The 21,344-nt window shown below is 33.8% G+C and overlaps 1 protein-coding gene and 1 long non-coding RNA gene across 2 annotated transcripts; one reads left to right on the top strand and one right to left on the bottom strand.

The window, feature by feature from the left end:
- Positions 1-11,403: 11,403 nt before the first annotated feature.
- On the top strand, positions 11,404-14,635 carry LOC103491914 (uncharacterized). The gene is made up of 2 exons (XR_007824003.1): positions 11,404-12,188; positions 13,962-14,635. It is a non-coding gene; the product is annotated as an uncharacterized LOC103491914 (long non-coding RNA).
- Positions 14,636-16,343: 1,708 nt separating this feature from the next.
- Positions 16,344-17,234, bottom strand: LOC103491913 (MLP-like protein 329). Its single transcript, XM_008452031.2, has 2 exons — positions 16,991-17,234; positions 16,344-16,833 (listed from the first exon to the last, which is right to left on the bottom strand). The coding sequence occupies exons 1-2, from the start codon at positions 17,181-17,183 to the stop codon at positions 16,571-16,573; spliced, it is 456 nt and encodes a 151-aa protein (XP_008450253.2). The 5' UTR covers positions 17,184-17,234; the 3' UTR covers positions 16,344-16,570.
- Positions 17,235-21,344: the final 4,110 nt, after the last annotated feature.

Here is a 21,344-nt window from a genome sequence, read left to right as displayed (position 1 = left end):
TTTTATATAGTCAACAGTGTTATAACTTAAAAGTAACTATTTCATGGTTTCAGTCTTATGTAAACTTTACATAGGATTTACATAGGATGCCCGCACTTCTATGTCTCTACACGAACGATTCAGGATCACCTCGTTTGTACTAATTACAAAACAGGTTGCATTCATAGCATTCCTAAAATAAGGCATCCAACCTTATTCATACAATATAGATCGTTTGAGCTATAAATTCAAACTTGATCCACGTTTATGTCGTTTATGTCTCTACATAACTTTATGTAGAGACATAAACTTGATCCACGTTTATGTCTCTACATAAAGTTAGTTCAAACAACACTCGTCGGCTTACCCGAGTATTCTATTTTCACTAATAAGTCCTCAATTTTATTGAATATAATATTATTTAAACTACAAACTACGAGTTTTAGGACATAAATTTCAACAAATTCCCACGTGGACTAAAACTCCTAGTGTGAGAAACAATGTTGAATTTAATCATGAGAGACTTACTCATATGGATACAGTAAGCATATGAATACAATTAACTAGGGCATACACCCAAACATTCTCCTACTTGTCTTAGTGCACAAACTCCATAGACCTAAACTCTTTTGGTGACCTTCAAACAGTACTTTAGCCGTGAAGGACTTTGTAAACCAAACAACCATGATTTGCTCAACAAGTATCGGGGTTACTATAACGTCACTAAGATGGAAAATTTCTTAAATAAAGTAGTACACTTTAACTTTACGCTTCTTCACACTACTGCTCTTTTATTTAGAGTGAATATTGATTTCAATGTAGATGTTCTAGAATCTTTGGAAATCAGAATCAGTGTAACTGATAAGGATCAGATCCTTAGCACTATACACAAGCACATAATCTTTTAAATTTCTAAACTATTTTAGAATATACTTACCGGAAATCCACCTCTTTTCAAATTCTACATTTTATATCTAGACACATTGTGCTTCCAAATCTCTTATTTGAAAGTGCATAGCTAGTCATTTCTAAACGTCAAATAGATAATCTACATCATTCATTTCCTTTTCTTAAGTCAATGGATCCTCTAAATCCTCATCAATTATGATGATTTGGTTTTCAATAAAACCAGATAATGGTCAGACTGATAAACAACCCCCAACTTTTCGAGGCACTCTAAACTCTTGAGAAGGATGTGACTACCCAAGTTTCCTAGTTTTATCAACTACTTTAGTGGACAAACTAGGTTTATCTTTAACGTCTTTGAAAATTCTAATACTAATTTACTACATGGTTTGATGATTCATTGTAAAGCGAACCATGTCCAACAAGGCTTAGTTTCTTCTTTTTAATACACTGTTTTGCTTAGACGTACTAGATGTAGAGAGTTGTGATTGAATTTAATGTTCTATCAAACAGTCTTGGAATCTTAAGTTCACATACGATCTAATCGAAATATCTTTATAGTTTTACCTAATTGAATCTTAATTTTAGTCTTAAATTCTCTGAACTTTTCAAGAGAATTAGACTTAAGATGTGCAATAGGTAAACATGACCAAACCAATGAATAATCCATCAACAAAATTGATGGAATACCCATACCCTCTTTGAACTTTGACATTCATCTGTCCAGAGAGGTTCAAATTTATGAGCTCTAATCTTATTCTGGCACGAGACCTTTTTCAGTAAAAGATCTCTTGGTCATTATTCCTTTTAAGATAAAATTCACATGAAGATAAAAAAGTTATATTCTAATTAATTTAGAAATCTACTCTTAACCACTCTTCCAATCGCATTGAGATTTATATGAACGAATCTTAAATACCATATATAGATATTAGAAGAAACTTTTTTGTCTTTTATGCTAAACATTTTAGTATTAAAGACAAATTCTTCTTTCCAATTTTTGGTTCCCACAAACAAATTTCATTTTCAGAGAATATAAAGGTCTTCGAAGTGGTGGTAGATGTAGAGGCTTCAACGACATTAAGTGTTGTTTCCTATTCTCTATATTTTTAGATCCTAATTAATTTGAGTTATGGTTCCGTTAGATATTATGCTGTGTAGGGCTCGTATCTCTTTAAATTTATCGCCAAATTAAACATTTTTTCATAAATTTAGAAATTGTCTGGACTTTGAACAATTAAATTTAATCATGAACATTAAATTTAACATGTAATTTCCTAAAATATTTAATTACATATAAGTTTTGGATATAATTTCCTTAGGTATCATTCATCATCTGGTAGACAATTTGTTTAGGATTCAACCATAAACAAAATTCGTTGAGGCCAGTCAGAGAGTGAAGCCTCATTATTCAAGTCCCCAAATTAACACTTAAGGAAATAACTTATCTACTTTCTCTAAGGACGGGAAGAAGTTAATGTCATCTTGTGAGCCTTTGTTCCTAGCTTTTTGCTCCTTATTATCACTAAAATGACTGTATATTGAGTTTGCAATTTGGGACACTCTCGCCCATGTATGTATTAAAGACGATCTTGATGAGCAGAAGTTCATAACTCACTCAAGATTCAGATTTAGTTACATGGTCATCGATTAAACTATTAACATCTTCAAATAATGATCTTACAAAATAACGATCTTATTTTGTAATCTTATTTCTTCATGACCATTGAATATGTTAATAGTTTAAGCTTATTTTTTGGTCAATTGCACTTGAGCTCGAATTAATACCATGTTGGATGAAAAATATTTTATTTGATCTAATGGTCTTAACGAAAACACGTGATATAATTGGAATTCACCAACTTATTTCTTTAACTTCAATTTGCGAGATGTGTTAACTTTTAACTAGTCTTAAACTTTATCATTTTTAATTTCATTGTTAATTTAAGAAATGAAATAACAATTTGTGATAGTTTAAAATTTTTGATTGAACGGTGAGAAATTGCATATCAAATTTGAGCAAAGAACAAAACAAAAGTAAAAACTATGGAATATATTTATAGATATATATTCATGTGTATATATCATATTGTATATCAGACAAAAACTATATTTGAGCTTCATACAAATATAACAATGAGGATAATTATTATTTACTCTTTATTAAATTCTAAAAATAATATATAAATCATGTAACTGACACAGCTTACACATTCAATGATATCAGATTGTAAACGAGAGATAGGAAGCTCAAATCGAGTCATCTATGATGTTATTACTTAAGGTGTGATTCGATATCTTTGATGTTCTCTGAAAGTTAAACATATTTGTATGGGGGTTTCGTTTCAGTTTGAAATGGAGGTCACAGAAGGTGAAATAAGGAAATTAAGAGGCAAATTAAGAAGATGGAGGTGTCATGTAACGCCCCAAAATTTCGAGGTAAATTTTATCATTTTATGTAAATTTTCGGGAATTTAAAATTTTGGTGTTAATTTTTGGTTGGTTTTGAAGAGGGAAGAAAAAGAAATTGAAGAGTATGAATTTTTTTAAATATAAGATAGTGTAAATTAATATAATAATAATATAATCTAAATATTATTATTATTATTAATTATATTATTATTATTATTATTTAATTTAAATATATATATATTTTTTTTTAAAAAAAAAAAAACCCTAACCCCTCCCGCGCGCGCCGCCCACCCCCCCCCCCCCCCCCCCCGACGCAGATTTCCTTTCCTCTTCTTCTTCATTCTTCTTCTTCTTCTTTTCTTCTCCACCCAACGCCACGGTCGCCCATTTCTTTCCTCCTTCTTTTCCGACGGCGCCAGCACGGCCATCTCCATCTCCGTCGTCATCCGTCTCACAACGCTAACGAACAGCCGTCGCAGCCGCCCCATTTTCGGTCCTCCTCTCGGTCTCATGAAACCAGTCGACTGCCGACCACCCTACCTCCGCCTTCATCTCCTTCATCCCAGTCGCTGTCGTGCGTCCTTCGTTCGACCGTGTCTGCTGATGCCCAGCCGCCCTCCATCGCATCGTGTAGCCAAGCAACCGTCAATCAGTCCCAAACGTCCGCGTGTCTCCAGTTTTTGCAAGAGCCTACGCGAAGCCGAGCCGAGTCAAGCTGAGTCGAGTCGAAAACCGAGTCGAGCCGCAAGCCGCGAGTTGAGCCGAGCCACGAGCCGTGAGCTAAGCCGAGCCGAGTCGAGCCGTAAGCCACAAGCCGAGCCGAGCAGCGATCCAAGCCGAGCCGAGCTGCGATCCAAGTCGAGCCGCAAGCTGATCCAAGTCGAGCCACAAGCTGATCCAAGCCGAGTCGAGTTGCGAACTGACCAATCCAAGCCGCGAGCTAAACCGAGCCGGTCACCTCCAAGCCAAGTCGAGCTCCCTGTTCACCGAACCACCTAAGCTTTCTTCCATCTACTTCGGGTCACGGTGAGTCTTTGGTAAGGATTATTTTGGTGAGTTTCCCAATGTTGCTATAACTGATTCGAGTTTAGATATTGGAGTAAGAAAAGGTCCTACCTTTCGTTCCTTGAAGGTATTAGGGAGTTGACGCTCAAGTTCTCGGGTTCTGCGGTAGGCTTATTTGAAGATAGCTCTCTTTACTCGGGTAAGCCGACGAGTGTTGTTTGAACAATTTAAAAAGTGACTTTTACTAGTGTCATTGTTTAAACCCTTATGATTTCGCTTAGGTGGATTCGTTGGGCATGGACTCGATCAAGGGGCATAGCCAAGTTTCAGGTAAGGGATTTCTTACTACTGGACCTCGGATCGAGATTGGAAACGTAGTAACACACATGGGGATTATACGTTCGTAATTGTATGAAATGAATTGGCGCGTGTTTGACTAATATATATATCACTTATATGCTCTTGACTGAGTAGAGGTAACGTAACCGTTAGTTGTAGCTTGTGTGCTATCATGTGTAACAAGTTGCTTACGGATAGACACCGATGCCCGGATGTTCTGTGTATTGTAGTTATGTTGGTGGGCTACGTTGTGAACTAGAATTGTATGTTGATGGACTATAAAGTCTTAATGTTAGATATGTGGAAGTCTATTGTCTGGATATTGGTTATGGAGTTATGTCGTGGAAGGACTAAGAGTCCGAGAACCTCTCGTGTACATTGAGTATACGCCGTTGAACCGTGCTATAAACTGAATATGATTGTCATGTATAATGTGGACGTTACGCATAACATAGATTTCCTGGGGATACACTAGGGTTTGAGTTGAGTCGAAGTATCTTCAGGTGGCTTTACAAGGTGAGGATTTGACTAGTTGACTAGATTTAAAGAAATGTCACAATGATGTGTGAAATGGATTTGCATATAGAAACTGAGGGTAGTTGTTTAAACCTATATTGTCTGACTGGCTAAGCCTATGACTGAATTGTTGGTATAAACATTATCGGAGTGTGACTGTTGTAGATGGTTTTGTATAGGCTGTGAGGTAACGGTTAGCTTCATCTATGGGGTAGTGTACCTTATTGATATGTGTATCCTTCGAGATCACTTGACTGATATGTGTATCCTTCGGGATCACTTGACTGATATGTGCATCTTTCGAGATCACTAGACTGATATGTGTCCTTCGGGATCACTAGACTAATATGTGTATCCTTCGGGATCACTAGACTGATACGTGCATCCTTCGGGATCACGGGACTGATGTGTGCGTTCTACGGAACCACTAGACTGTTATGTAGGGTACCCCTGAATAGGAAGTTAACTGTTATTCCCTAACAGGCCCAGTAGTGGGTCTCTTACTGGGTATATCTTATACTCACCATTTTTCCTCTTTAACTTCTCAGGTAAGGGTACAGCGAGGGGCAGACCGACGAGGGGCAAGAAGGATGCGTGAAGGCCATATGGACGCGTCTGGTTTTCTTTATGCTTCCGCTGATGTATTTTGTTACTCGTTATTTTCATTGTCAGATCGAGTCATGGTTAGAATATTTGGTTTGTGGTTTTGTGTTTGATGATTTGAGCACTGTATTTTGGAACTCTCGTGAATGTGATTTAAAATAGGGTCTGAAACTGTTTTTGTGATATTTTAAAACATTTTTAATGAATCGTAACCGGTCTTTTATGAGCTTGTGTGTTTTATGGTCGAGTCTTAGTACTGCGTAGTGACCTCAACTTAATTCGGAAAGTTGGGTCGTTACATGTCATTTCAATTTCATTCAGTGATTCAGTATAAATAGGAAATTTCAAACAAGTGTAGGTGATCTGGGAGGGGTGTGATAAATTTTGCTGTACAAAAATTACAATGATATTCATTATAGATTCAACTGATTTATTTACATATTTTGCAACTTACATGATATACAACTCTTACAGATTTCGCAACAAAATTCAATACATAAGAGTGTTGGTCCATAATTGAAACGTCAATTGTTTACTAAAGTAGGACTTGTTTTCTTGACATAATTGAAACCCAACTTTTCCGGACTAAGCTGAGGTCACTACCAAATACCAAAACTCGACCATTCAACATAAAATTTAAAACGGACCAGATACGATTCATTAAAACATTATAAACCTTACAAAAGACAGTTTCGGGCCCTATTTTAAATAATTCAAAAAAAAGTCACAAAATAAAATGTCAAGTCACCAGTCCAAAATCACAAGTTAAAATATTCTGACAAAATACATAGCGGAAGCGAAAAGAAAACCAGACGCGTCCATATGGCCTTCACGCATCCTTCCTGCCTCTCGTCGGTCTGCCCCTCGCTGTACCCCTACCTGAAAAGTTAAAGAAGAGAAAGGGTGAGTATAAACATACCCAGTAAGGGACCCACTACTGGGCCCGTTAGAGAACAACAGTTAACTTCCTATTCGGGGGTACCCTACATAACAGTCTAGTGGTTCCGTAGAACGCACATATCAGTCTAGTGCTCCCGAAGGATGCACATATCAGTCTAGTGCTCCCGAAGGATGCACATATCAGTCTTGTGCTCCCGAAGGATGCACATATCAGTCTAGTGCTCCCGAAGGATACACATATCAGTCTAGTGCTCCCGAAGGATGCACATATCCGTAAGGCACACTACCCCATAGATGAAGCTAACCGTTACCCCTCAGTCCATACTAAACTGTCTACATCAGTCACATCTCAACGGCATTCATATTACAGTTCCGCCATAGGCTTTGTCAGTCAGATAGTATAGGTTTGAACATCTACACCCTCAGTTGCTATATGCATCACCAATTCGTACGCCATTAGGGAAAACCCTAGATTCAATCGACTAACCAACCAAAAACCGGACTCACTGTCCTTCTCCCGTCCAAACTCCATGAACCACATCCAGACCAGTGTTTTACTACATACTGAACCGTAACTTTAAGGCCCATCAACACAAAATCTCAATCCACAATTAGCAGTCACAGTATATTTACATCAGACAAAATATAATATCAGTACTTAACAGTCAACACGCATACAGTTATTCAGTACAGTCACTAACGTGTAATCCCCTGTGGATTACTACGTTTTCAGCCTGGACTCGGGGTCCAGTAGTAGGAAAACCCTTACCTGATACTCGGTTATGCCCCTCGATCGAAATCTACGCTCGACAGATCCACCTACGAAACATGAAAGTTTTAGTTGATGACTTTAGTAGAAGTCGTTTAAAAAGGTCGGAAGCGACATCCGTTGACTTACCCAAGGAAAGGAAGTTATCTCCAACCAGGCCTACCGCGAGACCCGAGAACCCAAGTGTCAACTCTGAACTACCTTCAAGGGAGAAAAGTAGGGCCATAACTTATTCCAATATTCAAACTCTAATCGGATGTGGCAACATTAGGGAATTCATCGAAAACAATCCTTACCGAAGACTCACCGTGACCCGGAGCGGAGGAAGGAAGGCTTAGGTGCGAAACAAGGAGCTCGGCTCGGCTTGAAGGCGCTCGGCTCGGCTCGGCTCGGCTCCACCCCGGCTCGGCTCGGCTTGGTCTCGGCTCGGCTCGGCTTGTGGCTCGGCTCGGCTTGCTCTCGGCTCGGCTCGGCTTGTGGCTCGACTCACTCGGCTCGCGGCTCGGCTCACTCGGCTCGCGGCTCGGATTTGTGTGTGGCTCGGACTGGAGACGGGTTTCGGGTCGGGTCGGCTTGGGACCGGGTCGGGTCTTTGCAGCGCGAAACGGGCAACCACACGCGACGGATTTCGGCGTTCGACGACCGGGATGGAACGCAGCTTGTCCGACGACTGGCCCTACTTCCACGCGGCGGAGGGCGACGGCGGATACGGTCTGACGGAGGATGCACGGCGGCGTTTGGTTGTTTGAACCCGAGAGGAGATCCGAAATGGATGGTCGCGGCGGCTGCTCGTTTTTCGGAGACGGAGACGACGACGGAGGAAGAGATGAAGGCGGACACGGACGGAAGGAGAAAAGAATGAGGAGGAAGAGATGGGCTGTGAGCGAACGGGCGGCGGTGGTCGGGCGAAGGATGGAGGAAGAAGAGAAAATGGATGGCGGCGCGCGGTGGAGAGGAGACCGAAAACGAAAGGAACGGGGGGGGGGGGGGGGCCAGCGCGCGTTTCTTTAGGGTTTCTTTTCTTTTTTTTTTTTAAAATATATATATATATATATAAACAAAATAAGTATAAATAAATATTAAAATTATTAATATTAAATAATTTAAAATAAATAATAATATATATATATTAAATAAAAATAATAATGATAATACAGTAATAATAATAATATATTAATAATATTAACATTAAATAAATAATAATTTAATATTATGTAATAATAATGTCATTGTTTAATAATATTACTATATTATTAAATAATAATAATAATTTTAATATTAATATTATAACAAATAAAATAAATATTAATAATAATAATATAATTAATATTATATTATTATTATATCAATTTGCACTTTACATAAAACGAGAAAAATTTTACCTTAAATTTTCGGAGCGTTACATATCCCATATCTTCATACCTTGACTTACCAAGGCCAAGAATCCAATGATTGTCACAAAACATTTAGTGGCAAGTAAACATAATCAACATTTGCCCAAGGATCATGGAATTCCTCTTTCAACCCAAAGACATAATCAATCAACCGATACTTTTTCTTTCAGTCAAACAGGTGATTCTCTAGACTATTTTGCAACTAAATGTCATTGCAAAAAGATAATAAATATGTATATGTATTTATGTTAGACCAAAAGACAAGAAGATAACCTTCTAATGCAAGAACATACATAAAGTAGCGTTACAAGTATAAACCATGAAGATTGGATAAAAACACTCCAAATAATTTAAGATGGATAGAATGTGCGAGATGTGTGTGAGATAAATAATAATTACCTAAAAAAGACTTCCTAAAAATACGTAAAAGCGCTCTAGATGACTTAAGAGGGGCAAAATTTTGATTTTGAACGCATAGTAAAAGTTTGGAATGTGCCACATGTGTGTGAGATAAAACATAAGTATCTAAAAGACTTCCTAAACATGCGTAAAAACACTCCAAAGGACTTGGGGGGGGGGGGGGGAATTTGATTCCAAAACCTATAGTGAAAGTTTGGAATGTGCGAGATGATACATAAGTATCTAAAAGGTTTTCTAAACATGAATAAAAGCACTCCAAAGGACTTAAGAGAGACATAAATTTTATTTTGAAACCATAGTGAAAGTGTAGACTGTGCAAGATGTGTGTGAGATAACATAAGTACGTACCTAAAAGTGATAATAGCATACCTTGAAATGAGTTGGCCCTCTTAATTTTAGTACTTGATTAATGTAATAATGTGTAATGCGTGTTGCGTATAACATCAAGCAAAAGCCAATTTTCTACATGGCAACCTGGCTAAATGGCGGCCAATCTTTCATTTCCCAAATCACATAGTTCCAGAGTAGTAAATATGATCAAACACAATATTTTCCATTCCATTATATTATGGTGATTTGCTACTTCATGTAAATTATTGATAGTTCTTAGTAATAGCAGAAGAAAGCATGATTTCATCCCAGACATATTTTTCTCATCTCAAAAGGCAAAAGTATGACCAACCAGTATATAGAAAATAGACAATTTGTTATAATCAACAAACAATAAATTTAGTAAGTCATCCCATTTAACACAAAACCAACATTCACTCACTAGCAAAAGATATAAAATTCCACACAAATAAAGAGCAACAACACAACTTTATAACCACATGGATAGCCCGCCAAGACTTCAGTGATGACCAAGCCTAAAATACTAAAGCCAGAAATGAAAATTCTACAAATGCCCTACAATTGCTTCTTTCAGGACTTTTAATAAACACATGGTGTCCACAACAAATTATTCTATACCCGAACAGTACCACTATAACCGATCAAGATAACTTTCAAACTTCATAACAAACAGATAAAAAATGGTAGGAAAAGAAATGAAAAGGTGGGGAAAAGGGTAGGTGAAAATGGTGGGTTTTTGTATGTAGAAGTTTGAAATGGAGGTCACTGGAGATCGAGAATGAGAAAGACCTTAAGAAAAGTGGAAAAGAAAAATGAATTTTAAATGGAGGTTAACAAAGATGGGGAAGATGACAAGAACAGAGGATAAATTAATTAAAATGCGTAAAAGGATTGGTATCTCTTGAATAAGAAATTTTGGAACCAATTACAAATTGTCATGCCATTTACTAAAATAATTGTGTCCCAAATTAAATTTAAAGACAAATTGGACAATTCTAATAATGTCACATTTTGGTTCAATTAGCCCAAAATTAAATTATGGTCCATGGATCAAACCAGGCCTCGAAGTCCATAAAAACTCAACAGGAAACTCTATAAATAGAGGAGTCTATACTCCAACTTCAGAAGTCGACCGCCATCGAACCACATCGCATCAAATCAAACCATATCGCATCAAATCAACACAAGTTCAACTCCATGAAATCTTGTGCGAACAAATTGACATGCTTAGTGGGATATCTCTACCTCTCATCTGCCTCTCGTCATCTCATCTATCTCTCGTCATCCAAATCTACAAGAAAATCAATGGCATCAAAGAAGGCTGCATCAAAATCTTCTGCTGAAAGCTAAGCTTACACATACCTATCACCCGGAGTCGTTATGGCCAATGAGAGAATGAAGCCTCATTGTTCAAGTCCCCAAGCAACACTTACAAGGCGTTTGGGCCTTAAATTATGGCGGAGTGGAGTGGGTCATGTTAACCCACTCCACGTTTGGAGCTCAGATTTTAGAAAACCTAGTATTAGGTTATCCATAATTCTTCCTTTCTCTATTTTTCACTATTCCACACTTCTTCTCCAATCCTTCTCACTCTTTCCACAATCATTCTCCGATCCTTTTTAAATTTTTAGAGCTGGACCTCATACGTCATTTTTCACTTTTCTCCATTTTTTTTTATCATAAATCGCACCTTTTCTCGAATGCCTTTTTAAGAAAATAACTTATCTAATTTGGCTACAAGAAATGAACTTTTTAATAGCCCCTTGAGATAATCCATTTCAAATAAGCTATTGAAAATGAGGGGAAGAAATAAAAATACTTGAAATTGAAGTAAAAAAAAAAAAAAAAACTCCCCCCCAAAACGTAACCTGGCTCATGCGAATTCATTTGAAACCCCTAACCCATTCGAAACACCTCACCCCCACTAAAACCTCTTGCCACCGGCCATGCACGACCCTCTTTTCGTCGTCTCCGTTTGCCTCCATTTGTCTCCGACGACCTCTGCCTACCCATTTGAAACCCCCCTTTCTCCTTGCGGTTCGAGGCCGAAGATTACACAAAACACAGAGAGAGGGTGAGAGTGAGAGCTGCCAAAATACACAAACAGGGGAGACAGAGAGAGAGTGCGTGTCTTTTCGACGGGCAGAAGGCAGACGGCGTCGAACGGCCTCGCGACGGTTTCATCTCTATGGGGATGTTCACTTTGTGGAGCCCAAAACCCTAACCAAAACCCTTCCTTCAATTTCTTCATTCTAACCCCAAAATGTTCAAACATTTCCTCCTCTTTTCTTCTACATTTCGTCCAAAATCGTTTTCTGAACACCATTTCTACTTCTACATTGCCTTTGCCCTTTCTTTCTACCATCCAATTCCTAAAAAATTCATGTGGCCTTTCTTCAGGATTTACTACTTCCGCCGGTCGAAAGCTCCAGTTTGATGACAAAAACATCTAGCAGTACGGAGCCGTTCAGTTTCTTGAAATCACATGGATTCGAGAATCCACAGATCGCCAATTTGGTCTCGAGGCACCCTTCGATCTTTCAATCCTCATCCACCAATCTGAAGCCTAAATTTGAGTTCCTCCAGGAAGTCGGGTTCGTCGGTCCTTTACTTGCTAAGCTAATTGTATCAAGCCCTCGAATTCTTTACAGGAGCTTAGATTCTAAGTTGAAACCATCTTTTTTTTCTTGAAGAAAATTCTTGAATCAGATGAGCAAGTAACTGCTGCTAATCGTTTTGTGTTTCATGGTAATCTAATGCATAGCTAGTGTCCTAATTTATGACACGAACTTTTGCTTTGAACAACATGAATTGGTGGGCTTTCAATTTTCTTTGGTGTTTATGCAAACCTTTGCTTCACATATGTTCTATGTTTCCTATTTAAATAATTTGTGATTAAGATTTAAGCATTTTATATTACTATGTGCTTGTAGGAGCAATAGAGTATGTGAGGATTGTAGGTCCTAAAAGCATGTGGGCTATTCATTAATCCAAACTTATATTGAGCTCATCTTTTTCAGTAGAATTTATGCATTGACTCTATTATTTGTTTTGACTTGTTTGTAGGTAGGATTTTTCAGTGGTATCGAGAGCGAGTAAAATTTATGCAACGTTCTGGAACTTCTTTAGGAAATTTTAAGAGTCTAATGTTACTTAGTCACCTTTATGATGGTTTTCAAAGTCAAAATAGTTTGTTGCTTTGTTGGCATTCATAAAGTTCGTGCAAGTTTCCTTTTATTAACTTCTTTGTTTTAGTATAGTTATTGAGTTCCCCCTTCTGCACGAGAATGCTTAATTTTTTTAGTTGTATATCTCTCATTTTATTGGCGTTCTTATTTATTTATTTATTTTATTATTATTATTATTATTTTTTTGCACTCTTTGTTCAGTTTTTTATTCAATGTTGGTTTTGCAAGAAAAAAAAAGAAGAATCTATTTTTTTCCAAATCCATCCATCTCAAGCCTACTAATTTGATAAAATTCTCTGGTTAGGGGGAAAGGGACTTAGATTAATGAAGATTGGAGTAAAAAGGGAAGCTTGACTTTAATCTATTTCAATGTATTTCTTCAACTTCTTTGAGAAAGTAATTTTGCTTGTATGTATGTTTTTCGTCATTGCATGGTTCAAAGTTACCATTTAATTTAATTTCATTCTTAGTGTACAAATTATTAAAATCAATCATTTTTAGAAAGGTCTCCTTTTACGATTCTAAGTTATTTTCTTGTCTCGAGTCCACTTGTATTAAGATTTGCTTCAATACGAAAGGTTTCCTTCGTTGCTCTGTTTTGCTAGAGTTTCCATTTTGTTAGTCTATGTACTTAGGTTACTTCCATATATGTCTTTCTTCCATTACTCCAATAGCATCATTTATGTTTGGTTTTTGTTATAATCCTCTTATAGTATGGGCTTTTGATGTCTTCTCCTCTTTGTACTTCAATAGTATTGTTATGTTTTGTTTTTCTCATCTTCTTTATTCTCTTGAAGGCTAATGTATTTTCAGGCATTGGTCTCTTTTAAACTAGTATCAACTTAATTATCCACTCCATAGTTATGATATGTTGACTCTATTGCACTGAATTATGTAAAATCTGGTGTTTTTTATTGTTTAGTTAGATGATATGCTAGCAAATTTCCTTTTGAGTTTGATAGTTTTGGTGTTCTTTTTTTAAATTTACCTTTTATTCTTTGGGTGATTTGGTGTTTAATTTTGACTTTACTCTCATTCAGTATCTTCTTCTATTGGTCTTACGTTGAAAAAAATGTTTATGTAGTTATACTAGTTATTTATTTCATTATTATTTAAATGAGGATCTTTGCACCAACCTGTCAAAAAGTTATGTTAACTCTGTTATTGTTGCTCATGTAGGGTGAACCTTATTTGAAAGCTGTTGCTCTAAAATCTTGCAACTCGGACACTACAGTTCCCATAATTCATTAATTTGCAGAAGATGGGTTCATTTCCTCTTGCTTCATTTTTTGGAATGCTAAAATGCAAGTGTTTAACAATTTTCTTATTTGGAGCTTCCCATTCAACTTAGTAGTGGGTGTTAGTTTCCAGATATGTAGCCTGTGCTTATGCCATTACATTCAACTTAGTAGTGGGTGTTAGTTTAAAAATGGAGCTTCCCATTCAACTCACCAGGTACTTTAGCCATTGATCTAGCCTGTTGCCTGTGCTTCTGTCTTATACATTAGTCCCAAAAGTGGGAGAATTGAATAGAAGACCGTTAACAATGCTAGAGAGGACATCCTCCGGTGCTTCCTTTATTATGAATACCTTTGGAGAGCTTTTTTTTCCAACCATAAGAGAATCGATGGAAGATTGGAAGGAAATATAATTTTTCAGACTATGTAGTGTAACATTGTAGGAGATACTAAGTTAAGTTCGTTAGTAGTTTTCATATTGAATTTGATGTTAATTAGTGTAGAAGTGGGTAAAGGGATAGTTAACTTCATTGGTAAAGTTTTGGTTGATTTAGTTTGATAAATTAGCTTAACTTAGTTCTTATGTTTATAAGTGCCAATTTTAAGTTTATTGCATTTGAGTGTTAGATGTTGAGATTGTTTTAACTTTGAATTTGAGATCTTGAAACTTGTAAAAAGATAATCAATTGGACATTCACTTGGTTTTCATTTTGTGTACCACTACACCTCTCAATTTTTATGTATGAATTGTTTCCTCAATTTTATATATTCAATATGGCAATTTTAGTTAAAGTTTGTATATTTTTTTAGTGTAGCCGTTTAGATTGAACATTGGTTCAAATTTGAATTTTTTTTCCAACATCTTATTTTACATTTTTGTATTTTAATATATTGTTTATATGGTTAGTTTGTTGATTATTAATGAACCACAAATGGCAATTATGTACTTTTTATGTAATTTTGAGATTCACGTTGATAAGATGCTTTTTAAGTGCCCTTGGGAGCTAAACTAATGGATGAAATGGTACCTCCTCACAAAAAAAAAAAGTTAAAAGATGAAGCTCAATACCATGATGCTATATAATCCTCCAGATGAATTTTGTATTTTGTGGATGTTGTATCGTTTCTAATTACATTTGATGTATTTCTTTTATTATTAGATAACTTTTTGTTATTTGACTTTTTAGTAGCTAAGAGACATAAGCAATAACCTTTTAAATAGATGTGAATATGTTGATGTTTGGGAATTGAATATTAATATTTAAAAAAGTTTATTATAGATGAAATATGTGAAAATACTATATTATTGTAACTTTTATTTAAAGGTATGATCAAGCATTTATATTTGTTTAAAAAATGCTATTATAAATGATCAACAACTTTTTAACCTTGGTATAAGACGTTTTTCATAGCTATAAAAAAACGCTATCATAAATTATATAAATGAGAAAATATGCCATTAAAAATTTGTTTTTATAACCTTTTCAAAGCATTATCAAAATGTATATTTTTTTTATAGCTTTTATAAAATGCTTTTAAAAATCTAGACCTTTAATAGCGTTGGTTGTCACGACTTTTGATAAAACGTTATAAACCTTAATTCTTGTAATGCTCTATGGGCGGGAAGAAGTTAATGTCATCTAGTGTGTCTATGTTCCTAGCTATTCACTCCATATTATAACTAAAATTAAATGATATGTATATTGAGTTAGCAATTTGGGACAATCTCAACCATGCATATATAAAAGGACGAACTTGATGAGTAGAAGTTCATAACTCAGATTCAATTGAGTTACATGGTCATCAATTAAACTACCAATGACTCCAAATAACAATCTTAGAAAAAAAAGATTATATATTTTTTGGTCCGTGTATATCGTTGTATAACATATCCTCACAAACATGTCTCTCTATACAAACGATTATAAACCCCAACAATTTAGTTCATGAACATATCCCTTGGGATAATTTATTGAATTTTTATTATTGGTGGCCTTTGGGTTAAATTAAACTTATTTTTTTGTCAATTGAACTTGAACCCAAATTAATATCATGTTGGACGACAAATATTTTATTTGATTTAATGGTAATGACGAAAACACGCGACATAATTGAAATTTGCAAACTTATGTCTTTTAACTTCAAAATTTATGACATGTCTTAACTTTTAATTAGTCTTGAATTTTATCATTTGTAATTTAATCATTAATTTGAGGAATGATATGACAATTTGTGCTAATTTAAAATTTGTGATTTGAATGGTGAGAAATTGCGTATCAAATTTGAGCAAAAGAACAAAACAAAAGTAAAAAACTATGAAATATATTTATAGATATGTATGCATATGTATATATCTTATTCTATATATCAGGCAAACACTACACTTGAGCTTCATACAATTATAACAACAAGGATAATTCTTATTTACTCTTTGTTAAATTCTCAAAATCTCTAGAAATCATATAACTGACACACAACATGTTCAGTCAGTCAGTTATATCAGATTATGAGCGAGAGACAGTAGCTCAAATTGAGTCATCTACAATATTATTATTTAAGGTATGATTCAATATCTTTGATGATGTTCTCTAAAAGTTCAACGTATTTGTATGGAGTAGGTGAGTCACCATCAAGTTTCTCATATTTCAAATTCAAAACTACTAAACTATGCTGATGTTTTTTTGGCACAATTTGATATGTAATATTGAAAGTTTTGTAATGCTTAAACACATTTCCTTCTAATCCAACCAACTTCATCGCTAGTTTCTTATCATCGAACTCCACTCGCTCTTTGAAAGCTTCAGCCTTACCATCTTAAACAGATCACAAAGCAACACAAAATATATCAAATAATATTTATGTAAATCAATTCATTCTTGGAAGAAATTAAAATAATAATGGAAAAGAAAAACAAGTGCTCGTGATAGGTGATAATGATCGTAGTCGAAGTTGCGATTGTTTTATGCATACCTATAGTGTAATTCCAAATCTTTATGGAGCCATGGGAATGGATGTCCCAATCTCCTTCATGAAGTTCAACTTGTTGGATAAACTTTGAAGAAATGTTTGGAGTATGGAAGATTTCATGTTTGAAGAAATGAAAGAATTTGTCTGCATTTGCATTGACTTCTATTTCACTCACAACCTCTCCAACAAGGCCCATTAGTTTATGGAATTCACACACGGCTACACAATTTAATAAAACTTCAATACCCTCTTCTTTTTATACACACCCTACTACGGATTAATTACTTTATTATATATGTCCTTAATGTGTTATTTTTCTATAATTAATTTTATCTACTCTTACGTTTTTTAATACTTTCTTCTTTTAACTATTTCAGTAGATTTATAGGTGGGGTATAGTTTTGAAGATTTTATGTTTTTTTTGGAAAGAAATTTGTCCTCAAATTTTAAATTATTGTTTTCTATTCCGACTCATCTACATTTGATTCTTACATTTTAATGATTTTTTTTTAAAATATAGCAAAAATGAACCAAAATATTTATAGAATATAACAATATTTCACATCTATCATAGATAGATGAATGTCTATCAAAACTATCAGTGATATATCAATGTATATCGTTGATAGAATAAAATTTTACTATATTTTATAAATATTTTTAATAATTTGGACACTTGTCATTTCACTTTTTAAGATGTTAAATGTGTTCCTAATATGAGATTTGATTTTACTCCTTTGTAACGATAACATAAAATTTTACTACAGATATTTGACATCAGCTTTCAAGTAATTAATTTAAAACCATTATGAAATGAGAATTTTAAAATCAACTATAAAATAATCATGAAAGTATTAGTGAAAACACAAATTCAAAAAGGAAAAAAACACTAACATTTAGGAGTTGTGTATCAAGTAAAAGATAAATGTTGGGTGTAATAGAGAAAATGTAATGGTTATTTTAAAATTTAGAAACCAACTAAAAATGAATATAAAAAACATTTTGAAATATTTAGACCAAAAGTTTATCGTCCAAAATGTTTTTTTTTTTTTGTTTATTTTTACTGGTCAAAATGTAATTTCTTAGCTTCCAAATCTCCAATCTCTAAATTTAGCTTTGGCCAATCACATAAGATTGACAACTGAAATAATGGTTATAAAATTCGATTAAAATTTTATAATATATCAAATTTCATAATATTTTTTTCCATCTCATTAATTAAACATAAAATTGACTATATTTCGTTCAACATTTTTAAAAGTTTCGCCCTATGCAATTTATTGTATATATATAAGTAATGAAAGGAACAAAAGGGAATCTTAATAAAGGTAAAATGTTCTGTGCAAGGTTTCATAGAAGACAAAAGTATAAGAGATCAATATTTTATAATTGAAATCTTTAGGATAGAGGTCTGAGTATACAAAGCAAAGTTAAAAGGAGAATATGTTGAACGTAGAAAAATCAAATTTTACTAATAAATATTATAAGTAAAAATATGTGTCCATGCATAGTATTCTATGTAATACCTTCAAAATTAAGATAATTTTAAGATTTATAATGTTGTTGAAGTTAAATAAAATTAAATAATTATTAATGTTATTTAATTAAATTGTAGAGTGTTTGTTGGAGATTTATATGTAGAAATATATATATAATTATGTGAAAGGAAAAGATAATTATATTTGTTAAAATACAATTACTTAAAGAAAAGATAATTGTATGTTGGAGAAAATATATTTATTAAGAGAGAAAAGGGAAAATAATTATATTTTGATAAAATATAATTATTTGTAAAAAGATAAATAATTATTAATTATTGTGGAGGATAATTAATTATTTTGGAGAAAGGTAAATAATAATTAGTTATTGTAAAAGATAATTAATTATTTTGGAGAAAGATAAATAATAATTAATTATTATGGAAGATAATTAATCATTTTAAAGAAAAATAAATATTGATTCTAGAAAAGAGTTGTTATGCTTAGGTAAATAAGGAAAGAGAGGAATTTGATTTATTTAAAAGGAAAGTTGATAATTATATATTGAAATATAATTATTGGGAAAAGGAATGTAACATCCCAAATCTTTGAGGAGTTTTTATTAATTATGTTAAATTATTTAGGTGTTATATTAAGGATTGGAGTCAAAATTTAATGGTTGCGTTAAGATAATTCATGTTGAAATTTTATGAGTGATTTATTGGACGATTTGATTGCTTAAAAGACTTGAAGATTTAAGATAATTTGAGATTTTGGAAGGAAAAGTTGGATTTGGTGGAATTAGACTTAATTTAGTATAAATATATATATATATATATGGATATATATATTTAATTAATAATATGAATTTTTTTATGGAATATGATATTAATTAGAGGTCTTTTCAAAAATATAAAAAAACGGTAAAATATTTACACTGTATAAAACAATTTCAAAAATAGAAAAAGCCCAAAGATCCACCGTGTAAAATACCAAAAATGCCTCGTCAACTACGCTGTCAACAACGCACGCGTAATATATTTGCAATTGTTTAGATATTTGCAATCATTTTGGTTTGACTATTATTTGGTATACGATCGTTTAGATATGACTACAATTTATTTTTCAATTCTATTGTTTAATTTTGTTACACGATCGTTTAATTTGGTTACGTTTAAATTTGGTTACACGATCGCTTAAATTTGATCGTTTAGATTTGGGTTTGGCTATTATTTGGTATACGATCGTTTAGATATGACTACAATTTATTTTTTCAATTCTATCGTTTAATTTTGTTACACGATCGTTTAGATTTAATCGTTTAGATTTGGGTCTTGATTATTTTTTTTCAAATTTTAGTACACGATCGTTTAGATTTGGCTAAACGATTTTTTAAAATTCTTTTGCTACACGATCGTTTACTTTTTTTTATAAGATCGTTTAGATTTGTCTACACGATCGTTTAGATTTGGCTACACGAAGTTTAGATTTGGCTACACGATTTTTTAAAATTTTTTTACACACAATCGTTTAGATTTGTCTACACAATCATTTAGATTTGACTAAATGATTTTTTAATTCTTTTGGTACACGATCGTTTAGATTAGTTTATCGATGATTTTTTTTTACATGATCGTTTACATTTGAAAACTTCAATCTATTTTTTACACGATTGTTTACATTTGGCTACTCCAATCTGAATGATTTTTTTCAAAAATTTTTATACTCGATTTTTTAAATTTGCTATTTTTTTGTACATGGTCGTTTAGATTTGGTTATCCAAATTCAAACGACGTAAAAAAAGAAGAGGAAAAGAAGAAAGATAATGAAAAGAAATCACAACGAAAAAACAGGAAAAGAAGAAAGACGATGGAAAGATTAAACGACGTAAAAAGAATCAGAATAGAAAAATGACGAAGAAAATATTAAACGATGTAAAAAAGAATAAAAAGAAGAAGAAAAGACATTGAAAGAAATCGCCAAATCAGAAAAGAAGAAAGACGATAAAAAGAAATCGCAGCGAAAAAAGAAGAAGAAAAGAAGAAAGACGATGGAAAGATTTAACGACGTAAAAAAAGAATTGAAAAATAAGAAAGATTATGGAAAGAAATCACATGCAGAAAAAAAAGAAGAAGAAAAGAAGAAAGACGATGAAAGAAATCACATGAGGAAGAATATGAAAGAAATCGCAAGAGGAAGAGTAAAGGATGGAAGAGCAATCCTGAAATATTTAAAAAAATGGCTAATTTTATGAGCTTTTTACCTAAGCCGATTTTCCAAGTCGATCTTCCTGTTCACCGAGCCACTTAAGCCATGTCCCTCCACGCTGAGTCACGGTGAGACTTTGGTAAGAGTGATTTAGTGAGTTTCCTAACGTTTTCTAAAGCCAATTCGAGTATAAGTAATGAAATAAAACGTTAGACTTATTGGTTAGGTTAACTTTTGATCCTTGAAGGTGTTAGAAAGGTGACGCTTGAATTCTTGGCTTTTACGGCAAGTGTAGTTTAGAGTCAACTCTCCTCTACGTGTGTAAATCTGTGGATGTTGCTTTGGAGCGTTTTAAATGTGGATTTTGGTGGTGTCATCGTTTAAATCCTTATGTATGTGTTTAGGTGGATTCGTTTGGACGTTGACTTGAACAAGGATTGTAGCTAAATCTCAGGTAAGGAATTTCTTACTACTGGACCCCAAATCGAGACGGAAAACGTAGTAACTCATATGAAGACTATACTGAACTGATTGATGCATGTATGCCTAGAAAACATCACTAACATGCACTCTTGACTGATTAAAGGTGACACAATTGTTAGTTGTAACTTATATATATATAGGCGTGAATGGGTTGTTCTGTTGATGAGGCTTGGATGCCTAAAATGTGA

This window comes from Cucumis melo, chromosome 10 (genome assembly GCF_025177605.1).
Source record: "Cucumis melo cultivar AY chromosome 10, USDA_Cmelo_AY_1.0, whole genome shotgun sequence".
NCBI lineage: Eukaryota > Viridiplantae > Streptophyta > Magnoliopsida > Cucurbitales > Cucurbitaceae > Cucumis > Cucumis melo.
Note: the sequence above shows the minus strand (reverse complement) of the source record. Positions and strands in the feature narration are given on the sequence as shown.

What these genes read in the sequence shown, in the direction of transcription:
- LOC103491913 (XM_008452031.2), bottom strand. Translation starts at nt 17,183, where the DNA reads ATGGGCCTTGTTGGAGAGGTTGTGAGTGAAATAGAAGTCAATGCAAAT. An exon ending in GATTTGGAATTACACTATAG is followed by an intron (nt 16,834 to 16,990) that starts GTATGCATAAAA and finishes GATCTGTTTAAG; the next exon opens with ATGGTAAGGCTGAAGCTTTC.